Source organism: Neodiprion pinetum, chromosome 6 (assembly GCF_021155775.2).
Source record: "Neodiprion pinetum isolate iyNeoPine1 chromosome 6, iyNeoPine1.2, whole genome shotgun sequence".
Lineage (NCBI taxonomy): Eukaryota > Metazoa > Arthropoda > Insecta > Hymenoptera > Diprionidae > Neodiprion > Neodiprion pinetum.
Genome location: NC_060237.1, coordinates 23,615,788 through 23,633,459, shown reverse-complemented (window position 1 = coordinate 23,633,459; position 17,672 = coordinate 23,615,788). Strand labels below are relative to the sequence as shown.

Here is a 17,672-nt window from a genome sequence, read left to right as displayed (position 1 = left end):
ATTATTCCTGATATGACCTCGCTTTCTCTGTAGCAATTCTGCGCTCAAACGAACAGACGTACGGTAAGTAAGATCAGTTTATATCTCACTGAAACGCCATACCGCTGATGCGCGGGGAAACCCAGAGATCTTTTTATTTCCTCACTCCTTGGGAACATCGCCAGTTAAACTTTTTAAAACGTAGGTAAATCTCCAGCTATGTACATTTGGGGAACTCGCGGACAAAGAAGCTAACTGTTTCTTTTTCATTTTGTATTTATTGTCGGTCGCGATTCTCGAGTTTACATTGCTGGCATGAAGTTGACAAACGACTTATACTTCATGGAGTATCATTTCTTATTATACTGTATTTAACGCGTATGAGTTATAAGTGATTATTTGTACACGTTTAAAAAACAAATCCGTATAATTGGAAAAAAAGAAAAAACAAAAAAAAAAAAACCATATGACGATAACTAACTCATTTCAACACATTCGACGCAGCTGCAGACAACCGGTCAATGTCAGAATTTCGAATTAGTGTCAATGTTAAAATCACAACTGTATTCATTGTTGCTGAACAATATAGCAAACACTCCGAATGGTTAATTTCTCGAGAGTAGTCAGTACTGCACGTAATGCTTACGCATAAAAGAAGACTCAACAGTTATATGAGTATTTTATACAGAATAGTTTTTATAGCTACTTTTATTCAATATTATAGTCTTCGATGTTACAAGGAGACGCTGTGTTTAAAAATTACATGAATTACTTTGAACAGTTAATTTGATGTAACGAGTAACGGATCCTGATCGCACAGCAAACAAGCAAACCCAACAGATGTAGGCGTAATTTTTATACTACAGAGGCAAAAATATAGTCCTTATAGTGACAGCTGTTGGATTGTGCGTAGAATCGGAAGATGTTTTCCTCGGTTGTCGCGTTTATAACATCAATCTCACTGACTCTGGCACGTGGTACGAATCATAAGTTAATCGGAGACGCACACTTAGGCAAAGATTTATTCCAATCGCTGATATGAACACTTACATTAGACAGTACGGAACCCGTTTTGAATGGGATTTTTCGCAAGCTTCGGTGACGAACGTGGTACACTGATTTACAAAACTTGATTAGCGCTCGAAATATCTCGACAAGCGGTTGTTTTAACATCCAGGCGCAAAACTGACGACTCGTTGGTCGCCGGTCGCGAGTCTCTGGCAACTAATCGGTAAAAGAGTGAAACTGAGAGCGGATTGACATTGGGTTGCCACGATCGCGTCACGCCGGGGAATAGCAAATATTTAAAATAGGAACACTCGTTCTGAAACAAGTGAGCCTTCAGTGGAGTTGCAAAATAGCAAGACGGATATTTGACGTCCTTCCTCGCGGTCTTCGCGACACTAACGACTGACCCGAACTTTTACTCAATCTCACCTAAACCAAGCCCCCCGTTGCACGAATCATGCATAACGGATATCGAGTTCTGAGATTTTTGCGGGCCACTTCGGTTTTCGAACAGGAAAATGTCTGTGTGTGTCTGTGTAAGCGTGCATTTTATCCTCATCCATTGACCAAGGACATCGACTTGTTTGAGATTAACGAAATCCTGGAAACCTGTCGGATATTTGAAATACTCGCCTAACAATTTTATACATGTATGTTCCTACGCAATTACACCTCTGTTCCGTTAGTAATGTAACGTACTTTTAGCGAGTTAACGATGCGGCGAGGCAAGGCATACAATCAAATTCACAGTTTTTCACGTACGGAATTTGATGAGATTTAATATGCCAGTAACGTCAGACGTCATTATAACGCCGAGTACATTGGCCCGTGATTCTTTGATAGCGTTGTTATCGTTATTATTATTGTTGTTTCTCTAGATACAGATTTCTAAGGTTATCAAATGAGGTGTGTCACGGTCCCATTAGCGACGGTCGATGACATATAAAATTTTGAATGACAAATCATGAATTTGTATAAATACCAGTTGTCACGGGATTTCCTTGAATCGTGAAACGTTGCGTATGATGAAACCCCCGCTACGGTGAACGTTTCCAATGAAAAATGATCATCCAGACAAACAGGTAAGGTTGTCCGGCGATATTTTGTGTTCAAGATGTGAAACTAGAAGTGATTAGGAGGAGTATAATTTAGAACAATAATTATCGCAAAGGACGTGCCTCTTTTTTCAGATAACTGCTATGTTTTGACGAATAAATTGGTCAAACTGTAAGGCTGTTGTATCTTCGCATCTAAATTTCATTCCCTCATTTATCATAAACGCGTCATTAACGTAAACGAAAACTACAAAAAGTACTTCTCCGCTTCATCGGTTGAAAATTGTCATCTGTTTTTACAAAGCTTAATTATCTAATTGTAAGTTGTGTTTTCATCCCGGTCCTTTTTAGGTGCATGCATGTTTTCACGTACCGAATGGAGGTAATACGTACACATGCGTAAGTTTAAAATCTGCATAAATTACGTGTACGAATATTTCGTATATATGTTACACATGTGTAGTATAACATACCTATGTAAAACTCGATCACCTCCATCGTCTAACCCCGACATATCGAACACAGGTTCACGGCTTCTGGTCCCTTCCACTCCGCTTATTGCCGATGGCTTTGATCATTCTAGATATTTTTGTTACGTACAATCTTATCTTTTTATTTTTGCAAAACCGCAGAGCGATGAGCCGGCGATTCGGCAACCAGGTCCGACTACAATTTAAGCCAAGATTAAAAACCGCGTGACTGCGACACCTTAAGAAACTTTACCTCTACAGAAGGTCAGCGGAAATATAAAACTCTGAAGGTAGTACGACTAAGGGCAAACTTTACACTGGGATAAATTTCTAGTTTTTGAGACTATGCAGTCCCTAAAACCAATTTTTATCACAATCAAAATATATGGATACAGGTACAAAATGAAAATCAGTTTTATTACAGTTGTACCTAGTCAGAAAATCTAGTATGCATTATTAATTCTTTTGACTATGGTAATAACTGCAAGCACTTGATATTGGTGTTACAATAAATTGATGTTGAGGCCTTATTAAATTGAGAATAATTTGGTAGACTGAAGAACACGATTGAATGCAGCAATAGCCAGAAAATTTAATAATGACTGCTATCATGTATCACGTTTTTTTTTTGCGAATCGAGGCATATTTGAACCATATGAAATTGACGCAGCAGCCAAACGTGTTAAGCTTTTTAGAAATAAAAAAATGCAGTTAATTTGTATGCTCATAATTCTATAAAAGTATCGGGGATTCAAGGTATTTTACAAAATTTATATTTTCGGACTTCACTATTTTATTCGAATGAACATTAGAACGTTTGGCTGCTAATTCTGGCTGCTAGCTTCAGTCTCGTTTGAAACATTGCTGACAACGATACCCATTTTACACAAATTTTGAATAAATTATAACAAATGAAGTTTCTCACAGTGCGATAATAAATGTCAATGCCATTGCCATTGGTAAACCTTCGTTAGGTTTGTTCACCTTATGGCCTTACTCACGAATGCAACGAGAGCTCTGCAGCGCAGCATCAATAATCAGTGGCATCGAAGTTATTTTTTGCCAATAACTGAATATTGATCAAGGATGGTGAGGCCATTCGGTGTCGTTCCGATCAGGTATCAAAGTCCTCGAGAGGCAAGATTGTCGCAGTAAACCTTGAGAACAAATTGTTTCTTTGTCAATGCTCTTGTCGTGAATGTGGAACGTTTCGGCATAAAAAAAAAGTTATCCTGACGAGACCGCGAAACATTGAAATACGCATGGAGCTGTACGCGTGTGATTTGATCGCGTATAAAGGAATGAAGAAAAAAAGTAGCCACGCACTTAGCCCTACATTTCAGGCCGTTAAACCTTGAAATACCTAATCAGATCCGCGGTGCAGGCGAAGGTCAATACCATATCTCATGTCTAAGTTTAATCACGACAAGTACAGGAAAAAAAGAGGAGGGAAAAAAGTTACTAGTACCTATAAACAATTCGCGGCTATGTACACCTGAGTAAGTCGATTATGACCATCCCTAATCTGACCGGATCGAAAATAAGGTTGGCACTAGCGGCTGGCTTACGCCTATTTTAATAACGTAGTCAAAATCGATTGTACTCGGGTGTACAATCCATGATACAATATTTAGCGGCTGGTTCTCTTATGAAGCTCATTCAAATCTGCGTTTTTTACACACGCACGGATCGAACTATATTACATTGTAAAAAATTTGCTCATAATTTTTTTTTAATTTATATCGTCACATTTTCGAAACCTTGAACATTCGCCTGCCGGCTACAGCCTCTTTCCTTGTTAGATTAAAGAAACGTCTGGATAAACGGTAGTCACGAACCCATAAATTTTACCTGCGATACCCATAATCGTTTAATTATGCTTTTACATTATATGAATATGCAAACGGCAATTAATGCTTTTACCGGCATTGAAAATGCGTGACGGAAATTTTACTTGAGATAAATGATAAAAATAGTTCGATAGTTTGTTTAATTTTTTATTTTTTATTTACATTTTCGTACTCTTACTGTAGTCAATTAGAATTCTTCGTACGACACGAATAGGAATCTTATTGAACTACCTACAATGACAATTCATTAAACCCATTGCACCAAGATTGCAAAAAAAAAAAAAAAGAAACATGCCTTTTCTGGTGTCAATTATTCTGAAGGTGTACTACTTTAGTACAAAGTGTAGGCACGTGCGTTCGTTCAGAAAATTGCTGCGGTTGATTGCCCATGTACGGTCGTTGTGTCAGGCATAAATGGTAATGATTGACTAACGATAATTAACTGCTTGTCAATATTTCAATTAGATTTTTTAATGGCTTGTAAATACAACGCGCTACTGCAGAATGGTGAGAAACTAATTTTATTACCTAGCATTCCACAAATGTAACAAAGTGTATACTTGAGAAAACAAAAACAAGAACATGAAAAATAAATAAAATAAAATGAAATAAAAAAATTGTGTAAATCGTCGGTGAAAAGTAATTTTATTTCATTCTTCCAAAATTCACTATTAGCTGGTTCTCAGATCGGTCAGGTCTTCCAGAAAAAATAATACCGTCCTATTCTTGCAACTGGAATATTGTTTATTGACAAAATTATATAAACTTAACGCATTGCAGATCGACTGAAAAAAAAAAATGAGCAAAAAGAAAGATGTAGCAAAATTTAGGAAAATCGCGTAAACATTCATGTAATTGGAGGAAAATAGTTTTTACACTGCAATCGATGAGGCGTATTGTTGAATAATTTGTCGAACTTCTACTGCATAAACTAGAGAAAACTTGTAGAAATGATCTCCGTCGAAGGAGTCTAGGTTAGAAATTACCTTACTCATACCGTTCGACTGCACTAGACGATTTTACAGACTTAACTATAACTGTATATTGCAAGCAAAATATTCAAGCAGCGATGCTCGGTCGTATTTACCTACGTACGTACGAAGCGGCGACGAAACGTGCGCGGAGAAGCAGATCGGTTGTTGGCTGCATAATGACGAGTTGCAAAATTAACAAACAATGTATGTCTGTGCCTGTAACGCATTGCGGATGAGTGACGTGACGCGGGCGAACGCCTTAGCCGACTGGCATTTTATACAGCTTTGAAAATGAATCGGAATACTTATGCCTCGTGCATTATCCGATGGGTGATGGTCGGATTTATTTACTCCTCTGTTTACGCTCGCGTGATCTTGAAAAACGTGCAACGTCCGTTGTCTTAGACCCGGGCACAAGGTGCGATTTATGAAATTACATGCAGATGTACGCGTAGGTATATCCACGTAACAACTGGTACACAACGCTGATATAATGATCGTCCTTGTCCGCGAAACTCAACACTAATTATGATTCCCGTGGCCTTAATGTTAATTTAAATTCGGATTAATGTGTAGAGATAAATCAAAGGATCCTCGTAGCCGTGATGTAAATCAAATTACGATCGCTCTAGTCCTTCGGATTGATACCGCCTGGACGCACAGAGTGGTTTAATATATATATATATTAACCTCGGTTCTATACACGATTAAAATTAACATTAGAATTCATGCGATTCGATTTGAAACGTGGCACGTATTTGGTCGATATCGTTAACTCCGTCTGGAATCCCTTTCTCTTTGTTTTATGGATGTATAAAAATTTATGATATTGAAATTAGACAACGTGATCAGTTGACTGGAAATAATGCGATATACATACAAATTGACGGATGAACAAACCGTGCAGGCAGGTACACGACACGGTGTTGTACGATTATTGTGTTTTGTAAAAAGAAAATTGACAGAGAAGTGATCAGTCGGTATCAAACAAACAAGTAGGAGGCCAAGAATAAGGGGAGAAAATTCTGACCAGGATATATAAAATGAAAATAATCTGTACGAGGATTGTTTGCCTCGATCGAAAACGGCCTTGGTTTGTCTCGCGTTGTTTTCGCCATATTAATGACGTGGGCGAATGAAAGATGAATAAAAATTGTAATAAAAGACGGAATACAGCCCACGAGGCGAAACCTTCGATCCAGGGATACGTAGTCAAATCGATTCGCTCGTATAATAACAACTATAATCCTTTTATACAATACGATCGAGGAAATCCCCTGCCGGTTCACATGTCTATATATACTCGTTAGAAAATCACTCGATCGTACGATAATACGATGACGGTGAAACGTGATGCTGGGCAGGCGGTCGTCTGGCAATCTTCCCAACAAACGAACCGTAGGTGTAGGTATGCATAAATAGATCGACAGATATACGTAGATTCGCGACTGTGTAGAATCGGCAATCAAAGCCGCGGTGCGTTTGTAACCGGCAGTTGCCCCCGGAAGCTTGCCCTCGATTCACCCGTCGGCAAAGATATTCATTCACCACCGTCTATCCGTGCAGATTTATAACCGCACTGCTCATGTACCGTAAATTCGTCTACGTACGTGTAAGATACGCGGAGGTGGGAAAAATCGGCGTTACAATACGGCACAAGCGTAAATACTTCGTACAAAAAAGGGACATGGTACGTAGATACGTATACGTAGAACGAACGAACGACATACCGTTTAAAAAGTTTCGTTGGCGCGGAGACAATGTCAGATGCGAATGAGGTGCCTGGCGTGTAAAATAAGTCGATACGTGTACGAGCAGCGCGTATTAATCAACGATAATAAGCGTTGTTGTGCGAGGTATGTATGAGTCGGGAGCAGGGTGGACACCTTTCGATACCTATAATACCGGAGCGATATCCGTACTGACAATGAATTCGACTCGATAGAGCGTTGTTAGACGCTCGACCGGAGCCATCGATCAGTTTACAATCTACGATTAAAATTCACAAACGACTTACCGCGTCAGGCCTACAAGGCGAGCAACTTGACTCGGTGAACAGAGTATAATGGGGCCGTAACGAGCGAAAGATAGAAAAAGATATATTGGGAGAAAGAGAAAAATTGAGGAAATAAATTTTTAATCACGCATATCGCGAAGCCTGCGCGTTTATCGGTGTCTCTGCGACGAGTGATACACACACAGGCACGCAAGTCAATGGTTCCATCATCATCCGCTTGCCGATCGTCCGTTGTTATTTATATATGTGAAAAATTTTCATTTTTAGTTACAGTTATAGACGCGCGTCGAGTGTAATTGGCGTTGGCAAACATCGTTCCGTACCGGAGCATGCTGATGAACGACCGCAATCGGTCGGCAAGCATTCGTTGGCAGGGGATGGATACGAGTCGAGTGTCGAGGGCGATAATTCCTTTGGTCCAAGCCTGCGGATCGAATGCGGAAGAAGTGCAGTCGGCTTAAAACGCACGGACTCGCATTCGACGACTGAATTCTCTTTTAGCCATATAAATACACACCGGCAGCATCGCCGTAGGCGTCAGCGGCGGCGGCTATGTAATCATCGTCGTTGTTATTACGTCGTTCTCGGGATCGTTCGAGTTCAAGGTGCCTCGAGGAGATGTTGAGTGTGACGAGGTGGTCTGACATAAGCGTAAAATCCATGGACCATGGGTGGCGACCGATCCTTTCAAGCGTCGTTATGCCTACGTCACTGGTCACCGAATCGGCAAGGTGAGAGCTTACGATTAATGGACCAGTTCCTTTATGCCCGCACGTCACAGACCCGATAAGCAGCCTTTCTATCACGCTGTACGTAAAATGGTAAAAGAGTTTTGCGACGTGGGTTTTGTTACACTATCTCTGTATGTCCCTGATCTTTCTTTTCCGTCGTTCCGCAACGCGGGATCGACGGATCAATTATAAAGCGAGAAACGATCATTCGTTTATTTGAAAGTCCGCATGCAGCTGGTGTAACGTGTATCTATTGTAAGTATACATAGCCACGCCACACGAGGCATTTAACATTTGCGAGCTCGTTGCAGGTCAGACAGACACTCGCGCTTTCTAGTCGCGGCTGCTTTAAAATCGACTCTTACTTTACACACGACTTATATGTCAGGTGGAGTTCGTACTGGTGGAGTATATGGCTGCGAACGTGAGGAAATAATCTGATTCAATTTCATTCTTTTTTAATTTCTTCGATTACCTCTGTAACAACTGCAAAGTTGATTCGCGAGAAGGAATAAAAATTGCCGTAAGAACACGAGGCGGGGTGAAAATGTGTCTCGATTTCGTAATTCCTTTTATTTGATTCCAATTCTGTACCGCGGTGATATAATCATGGGTATAACGTACAGTGACAAAAGTAAAACAAATAAAAGAATAAATAAAAATGCCAGTAGCAGATGTTTTGGTTGAGAGAAGAAGAGTCTGGCAATACGCGAAAGGGAGGATAAATGTATTGTTTGTCTACAATTTGATTGCACGTTGAAAAAGTGAGTTTGAAATTACCCACTCCTTAAGCAGTGAAACTTTACGCAATGATGTTAGAAAGAAAAAAAAAATGATGCACATGATGTTTGTTAAATGACCTGTTATCGAGTATTGCTAAAGCAACGTACCGCGGTAGCATTAAAACCAATTATACTGTGCAGCTATTCGCCGCAGGATATAAACGCATGGTTTCAAAAAAATGTCAATTAAGTAAGTACCGATTGCAGTTTCCGACGGAAACAACAAATTGAAATATGTGTGCGTGCGTGTGTGTAATTGTTTTTGTTGTTATTATTATTATTATTATACTTACACGCTGGCGCAATTTTCCGTATATATAATATAAAGACTCTGGATGGGATTTCGGAACGACGGTCATCGTCATTGGGCAACCAACTTGGGCCGGTTGTGGAAATTGATGTAGATTGATTTAAACGCGTGTTGGGAATATCGCGTATTACCCACGTAGTTTTGAGCCGGCCCGTGTGACGCAACGTAGTTTGGGCAATTCGTTGATAAAAGTAAGAGATGTAGGTTTACCTACGTCTCTGAAGCTGGAATAACCACTTCATCAAAATCGTAAATGACCTATATAGTGATTTATTAGTTGAAAACAAAACATACGGTACATTCAATTATATTTCAAGCGTATTGTTTGTACGTGACGACTTGGGGGTGGTTTCCGGAGCAGGGGTTGATTCTTTCAGTTCGAAATGAGTGTATTGTTCGAGCAACTAATTAGCAACAAATTCTCATCATTTTTCCGTTAATATTCCGTCATCCCTTTGCCTGGCTTTGTCAACTTTTTTTAAACTTGACATCGCCCTTAATTTCGGCGAAATCACTGGAGCAACAAAATCAAAATTTGGGGAACAAATTAGCAACTAAAGAGCACTAAATCCCGATATAGGTCATTTTCGATTTTGACGAAGTGGTTATTCCAGCTTGTAACAGTTGAATTTAGCCGCCAGAGAGACTACGGAACTCAGGATAGGTAGGTCCGTAGGGAGGGGGGCTTTCACCTAAGCGGTGATCGAGAAGTGTCAGCGAGAGACGACAGAGAGAATCGATCGACAAGTGGAAGAGAGAGGACGGAGGAGAATCGATCGAGAAGTGGAAGAGAGAGGAGAGTTTCGAATCGATCGAGCGGGAAGCGGGAGACGACGGATAAGGAGATCGTCAGCAGCGTGCGCTCGCAATAAAGAATTAACAAGAAAGAAGAAAGACAACCGACGAAACAGTAAACGCATTCGGATTCCCGATGGAGGAAAGCCCACCAAGAATGACGGACGAGGGAATACGAATTGGCCGCGCACGGAATTAGGGATCAGAAGAATATCCATAATAACGCTGATGATAAGTTTTATCTACGTTCTGACCTGTCCTAGTTTATTTGTAATTTTTATGAGTATGACTTTTATGAAATTGTTGTCGTCCTAGATGTCCGCCGTCCCCATTTTATTTATACATTTATTTATTCTTTATGTTGATATTTATTCGCGTCTCTTCTTCGATTCTAATTTTAGCAATACATGTCCTTGAATTATACCAACATCCGAAATTTTGTTTAAAATAAAGATAATAAAAAATCATAAAAGAAAATTGTTAACGGAAGCTTTTTCGTTAATTGCGAGGGGCTCCGCAATTGGAGTGAATCACAGTCTACACAAACCGCGAGAACGAAAAGTCCGTTACAAGCTGAAGAGACGCGGTTTACCTGCACGGGTACACATATGCCGCATGTATGGTAGTTGGGTACCTTACACCCGTTAAAACGCAATATGTATATTATACAGATTTTAGATCCATGTGTTGAAACGACAAGTGTGTCAATTTTTTCCTCGTCTTTGTTTTACTTACGTCATCCTGCACCTACGCGAAGGAAACTGCAGCGGTAAGTTATTATACTAATAACAGTATATCCCGATGGTATAGACATTCATCCATTTGTTTGTCGAATTTTTTCAACCTCGTCTTTGTACGATACGCAGTTTGTATCATTCAGGCGTACTTGTACAGGTGCATAAACATAATCGTCGCGTTTATAAAACAAAGAGTCGAATTCGAATTACAAAACGAATCAGCAAATATTGTGTGTACGAAGTATAAAAGTTGACATTTTGTATTTTTGTTATTGACTGCACTCGTGCGTTTCGTCGCCTAATTCGTAGTTGATGCAGAAAACTCGATATATCGTTATAAATAGCGATGAGTACTATTATCACGTGAAAAATTATATTGAAATGTGAAAAGGATTTGCTAAACGTATATAATTTAGAAACATTATCACTTTTTACAAAATACTACGGCTTCCACGTTCCAGTATAAACAACAAAAACAGTACAGATATATGTTGAGTTATAATCTAGCATGTTTGTCATTCGAAACTTGATGTTTTCGATTCGACAAAATTTTGAATGTGTATGTATGTATATATGTATAATGAATACGTATATCGTATATCTATTCCGTTAATCTTGAAATTATAATATCTTTCCGCATCTTTCTTTCTTTTTTCTCTTCTTTTCCAAACAAAAACCCGTTTGCTGACTCGGAATGGCGATATCGATACTGTTTTGACAGTCATGATTTCCGTCTCACGTAACAAACGTGAGATTTTGCATTACTGTTTACCTAGCTTCAACTGCGGTACGTTGGAATTAATACAGTACGATTTCTTCGCCGCGCGTTATGAAGAACAACTCTCTTTACCACACCGTCTAATTAACGATGCGTATCAACCAAGCCTTGTAAATCCCGTAACTGCGAAACTCACGCAACACGTATCTTTTACACCGGTATTTCTTCCATAGAATCGCGTATAGCTTTCCACTACGTATTTCCCTGCAAAGATCGTGCAGAAGCACCGTTTCGAGTTATCTACGTTGTCTTTTCTGTACCCGCGCAAAAATCTTACCGGTTAAGGAAAGATAAAAAGAAAAAAAAAAAAAACCGAATCCGCACTCCTTTTTGCGCGACCAGATAGCAATCTGACATCTCTTTCGGATAAAATATTTCGCATGTCTGCCAGGGGCGTGTACACGGTGTAGTTAATCTATCCAGTTTTTCACGTGTAGTAAAGTAAAAAAATAAAAAAATAAAGATATTGCGTTCATCTCTGTTCTGTAATACTTTACAGTGAACAGCTTTTGTTTTGTTTGTTTTTTTCATAAATAAATGTGTTGGCGGATTACATCAGCATGTTCAGACGGTAGTATAACATAAGAATGAACGAATGTTCCGAATTAATTAATTTGTTCAAGCAAAGAAAGGCCATTGTAGTAAAATGTATTGTATTAATTTGATTTAACGCCCCAAAGGCCAAATGAGGCGACAATTAGAATTGAACAAACAGTTTCATCCTCGTCATGTTCGAGTTCGTACAGAGAAATAATTATGCACACTGCAAGTCATTACCTCGATAAGAATTTCAAATGACATGCTTATGTTATGTATGGTTATGTATGCACAACACCACAGGTGGCAAAATATACCCGAACTGCATAAAGTAATCGTATAACGGAGCAGTTTGCGGGTAATATACTTCAGCAGCTCTGCGAAAGTGCTCGGAATGAGGCTGATCAAAGTCAGCAGAGCTAACGAAAGTAGCGACGAGTGTTATCTCTACTGGCTATCGGGGCCGTTCTACTTTTCCTAATAATCTTATAGCATTCGCCTCAAACTACGTTGGGTTTAATCACACGAACTTTTTTTTCTCTCGCTCTTTTCATACGTACGTATAAATTATAATTTTAGAAACTACTTTACGTCTAATTGATACCAATCATTTTCTTTTGCGAATTACAATGATATTAACGAGCGCCTCGAAAAAGAAAAGTCATTGACGACGAATGTTAATTCATTTTTGCATGCAACTTTAGTCTGTCACGCTCTTTGAATACTCGCCTCTGTATATGTATCTGTGGGTATAATCATCTTTTTGCGGTGTAGAAATTTTTTACGAAAAATACCAAACGAGGCTATAATTTTACAAGAATTGTGGGAAAATTTTATATGAGAATAGTGATTGACGATAATATATGAAGCATTTTTTTTTTGCATGAAATTGTACATACCTTATGAGGAAAACCGCAAATCTTTCAGTACGAATATACCTACAACTTTTTTTTTTTTTTTTTACAAAATCTTATACACATATAATCAAACAAAATTGTCGTACGATAATCAGCAAGCGGATATTTAATTCGTACGCAACTTAACCAATAGCTAGCCTGCGATAATTTTTCATGAATTTTATTGCCATATATTATAGGCGCTAATAATAATCCTGTACAAAGGTTCATCATCAAATGTGACACAAATAGCTCTCTACACATTATATGTAGGTACATAAATAATATTATCGTACCAGCTACATATATGTTGATTAGTTTCCTTCTTATGTCCGTTCCATCCATTGTGGTAGTGATATTTTTCCACTAGTACAGAAAGTTTTGTCAACGATTTCGAGTAGATAAAGAAAAACTAGAAAATAAAAAAAAAAAACCTAAAAGTCAAATATAGATGAAACATCGATTGCACAGATACTATTCGAACTTGACCGAGTTCCAATGCCTCTCCCAGCTCTCCCCCTCGCTCTCTTTCTCCTTAGCATTCTCTCTGTACATCGAAAATATATTACAGTGATTTGTCGAGTCGTCACACCCGCGGATATCCTTGAACCGGGTATAACAAGTAATGACACCGCGTTATCGCGTTCGTAATTTTGTTCGTCGAGGCGCAAAGCATGGCACAATAACTGTATTCATCATGATTTTAAAATTCTAAAGTGCCGTGTCACCCGACGCGACGCAACGTTCACCTGTATAGAACAGTATACACACCTAGAAGTTACATTTCTATCTATCTAGGTGCACGCGTAATAATACCGAGACAAGGACGGTTTTCGCACAAGGCTCTTGCCGTTTCTTTGTCGCATCAGGGCATTGCCCCATTGCTGGGGGGCAAGGCAAGCCTGACTCAGAGTTTATTCCGCGGTATATATACGGGTAATATTAGAACGCCGAATTAAGCCGAGGAGGAATCCGGCGTGCTGGGTGGAGATTTGTCGCACGGCGACGATTGAGCGACGTATAATGCAGAAAGTCGCACGAACTTATCGAGACTCTGAGAAAACTCGAAGAGGGTTGATTGGCGAATAATCGGCACTATTTTGATTAATTTTCGTATTACGAGATAGCCGTGTAACGGGTATGATATTTATCGGGTCGTTATGTTCGTTAAGCTACGAAGATCTTCATAGAAATAGATAAATAGAAAATACTGAAATTGTGATGAGTAATTTTTGAAAGATTTACAGGTGATCCGTTGAAAGACTTCTTCGTCTCGTCGTGTTGGCATCGTTAAATATTTAAATGTAACACGTAGCATCGATAGTAATTATGCGAAAGATACGAGAGGGGAAAAAATCGTTAATACGGTAAATTTATAGAAAATAGAACTCTGAGCGTTACGAAACATCGTAGATGTCGTTAAATCGAACGAATCTACTTATAAATGTTTACCGATGCAAAAATTCGGGAATTTGAAAAGCTTAGGCGTCAAAGAAGCTAAACGCATGATCTCCGGAAGCCGTTGATTATCTTTCTATTCAGCCACGAGGAACTTATAATCACTTATCGTTAGCTGCACTGAAATAAGATTTCACCCGAGCGGTAGCTGTGTCAGGGTAACTCGATCGAGTCTTTTCCTATTTGATAACGAGGACTCCTGATTTGATTTCGAACCGTACTCTTCGCCCGCCTCTGAAATCGTTCCGACTACCCTATCGATTTTCACTGCTATATAAGTTCGCGTGTAAGGTGAGTGTCCCAGTTATTGACCCTTTTTGGTCGTATCTGTTCGTTCGTTGGTTCTAAAATTACGAAAAAATAAATTTGCAGTGCCTAACCTTCTAGCAATTGGTTTGTATCATCGAGAAATTCACAATTTGTGCCGTCAATTTATAATTTTTGATAATAAAAGGTTCGACAATTGTATCTAAACGTGTCGATGATCGGTACGCTTAACTTGTGTAATCTACTATTTTTTCCTCTTTCTTTTCTGTTGCTTCCCCTCAAGAATTCACCGCATTATATACGGACTAAATTCGAAGCAAATATATACATCACCGACACCGAGTTTTAGATGGCACAGCGCGTTCCGTTGGTTTTTTAAATTCATTGCGTTTTTTTTTTACCCTACTTCATTATACACCCACACTCGCATGTCTCATGCGCATCCGAAGGTAAGTATTAATGGTAAACTCGGACATTGATTGCATAATCCAAGTATTTAATCTGAATACACACCGATTATCAGGGCAACGGCTATACTACATTAATCGAAAAAAAAAACAATGGGTCGAAATAGTGTGGATAAGCTGAAAAAAAAAGATTAAATGAAATACCTATTCTATTCAATATAAGTGTGGCCTTGTCTTGTACGAATGTGAACACGCGTTGCGCATTCGTGAATAATGACAAATAGAATTGCGAGTAAGAGAAGGGAATAAAATGCAGCATTCGTCTAAATGCTACTTGAACAATTTATGACAAATATTAAAAAAAAAAAAGAAAAAAAAAAATTGTAAGACCTGGAGAAGGTAGGAAAATATTGAGAGGTCGCTACCGATTGTTGAAATATTTTTCATTAATTTTTACGTGTACACCTTACGGACATGTATACTTATATTAGTTTATTTATTTGCATCGTGGTCCAATTAATCATTTACCAATCAACAGCAGACCGCGCCTAACAATTCCGCAGTTGTCCGTTCTCGTCTTTTATCCGAAAGATTAATCGTCTCGGAGAAATATGGATAACAATTTTTGTAACCGAGAAAGGAGTACCACCTTAATGTCCCTATTTCATTTTCTGTGCTGATTTTTACCAAAAACTTTTTCGAGTAGCATCTTAAAAAGAAGTGAAACAACGAGTCACCCTAGTGTTTGTAGACAATGAAATTTGTACCGAATCATTGTGCCACTGTTTCACAACAGTACACAATTACATACGTACGTAGATGTGTATAAAATGACTCTTGCGCGTCAAAGGTATACGTACAATGCGGCACACGGCCTATAAATTTATACGATTTACAATTTATTCAAAGTTTTTCTTTATCCTATCACCGTTGCAGATTATATTTACATATAATACGCATATAAAACAAAATATTACACAGGAATGTATACGAGTATTCGCACCGTTTCAGGGATCGTTGAAATTAAAGGTTAATTAATGCCAATTGTCAAACTACGTTACATGTACCATGTAACGGCATAGAAGTGGGGATACGGTGATGTTTTATTTTTGTAAATGGGCCGAGGCAGCGGCGGCTATGCCGCTACCAACAGAAATCGATGCTGCCGAGTTAACCCGAATTCGAAATACATACATACATTAATACGCACGCGTTGGTCAAGGATTTTATTCGCCTAGAAATCGCTGTTTCCCTCATCGAATTGACTACGCGTAGGTTACATATACAGTATGTATTATCACGCGTAACCTGTATCAAGTATTCGTCGTATGAATTTTCAGTTATCGAGGTTTGCCTTTTCTCTCTCTTTCTTTTTTGTTAATTTTATTTCTCCTCGTTCTGTGATTCATTGAAAGAATTTGAAACGCAAATGCCGCAGCCTTTGAAACTTACTGTAATCGTATAAAGCCACAATACTAAAAACGCGAAGCTCCGATAATCAGCTGTAATCAAGGCATGATGGCGGTGGATATTCGCCTGTACGTATAGATACCAACTCTCTTGTACCCTTGAACTATATATGCGAAAAATCAATTGTTCATTTATTCTTTTTTCTTTCTGTCTTCTTATTTTCGTAACGGGAAAATTCATTCGAATGAAATTGAGAAAGAGAACGGAGAAAAAACAGCCAAGCTATGTACAAAGAAAAAGAGCAAAAACGATTTAAGCAACTCGCGCGACCGCCGCGCTCTGCTCTGATCTTACGCAATGGATTCGAGCGAGCCTGCAGCGAGTCTGGATCACCCGCAATTCGTATTGCCCAATGAAAATTTCACTTTTAAGTTACAGTCTCGACGCTGGTATACATGCTTGGACCCCTTTTTATCCGATCGAGCGGAAAATTAAAGTAAAGAAATAAAAATAGAAAACAATATTTTCTCATTGATTTTGACCTGGCGATATTCCATTAGCTCGTTAATCGTAGCACGTTGTCACGTAACAATTTATTGTAATAGACAATGAGGAATCGAATATTTAGCCACAATTTTGCGTAGAAAATTGTTGTTATCTAAAAGTCACACGATGCGTGGATAAAGCTACGAAAATTATGTTTGTGGTTTACAGTATATTCATTGCAAGTTTTTGGATAATTCAGCATTTGGAATTCAAATCAAAGTATCAAAGGTTTCTCGGCCTTTTCGGCACATCCCGTATGTACATGCACAGGATTGGATTTAAGTCTAAACGAATTCCAAACAGTGTCTGAATTATTTACGATTTTTAGCTTTATCGGAAACGGTCTCGAAATCAATTTGATAAATGAAAAGCGTTTTAGAGCCCGCCGCACTGCATTTTATTTATCTACTTTTTTATTTTTTTCCGCGATTGTTATCAAACTTATCAATGACGTACGTTACGTTATAACGTTTATATCGTATATGAACATTTTGTGCAAAACAAATACAGTCTGTATAACCTTTTCATGTGATAAGAATACCATCAGATACATTTATCTGCTGAAAATATTTCGTTTCTCGGTCAATCCAAATTTTGTCCCTTCTATTCCGATTAAATAATATTAATCAAACAATAGTTTTCTTCTTTCTTACTCGAAGATTGAG

General features: G+C 38.6%; 1 protein-coding gene across 3 annotated transcripts in view; it reads right to left on the bottom strand.

The window, feature by feature from the left end:
- LOC124220931 (protein fem-1 homolog CG6966) overlaps positions 1-17,672 on the bottom strand; it is a 32,337-nt gene that overhangs the window by 7,925 nt on the left and 6,740 nt on the right. The window contains exon 1 of one of the 3 annotated variants that reach the window (XM_069136858.1): positions 2,516-2,538. The exons of 1 other annotated variant lie outside the window; for it this stretch is intronic. Coding sequence is in view for 1 of the 2 variants with exons in the window: in XM_046630397.2 (XP_046486353.1) it covers positions 1,030-1,152 (123 nt within the window). In the remaining variant the exon portion in view is untranslated. Of the gene's footprint in view, positions 1-1,029; positions 1,358-2,515; positions 2,539-17,672 lie in introns of those variants that run through there. One more of the 3 variants, XM_046630397.2, reaches the window with a different exon arrangement.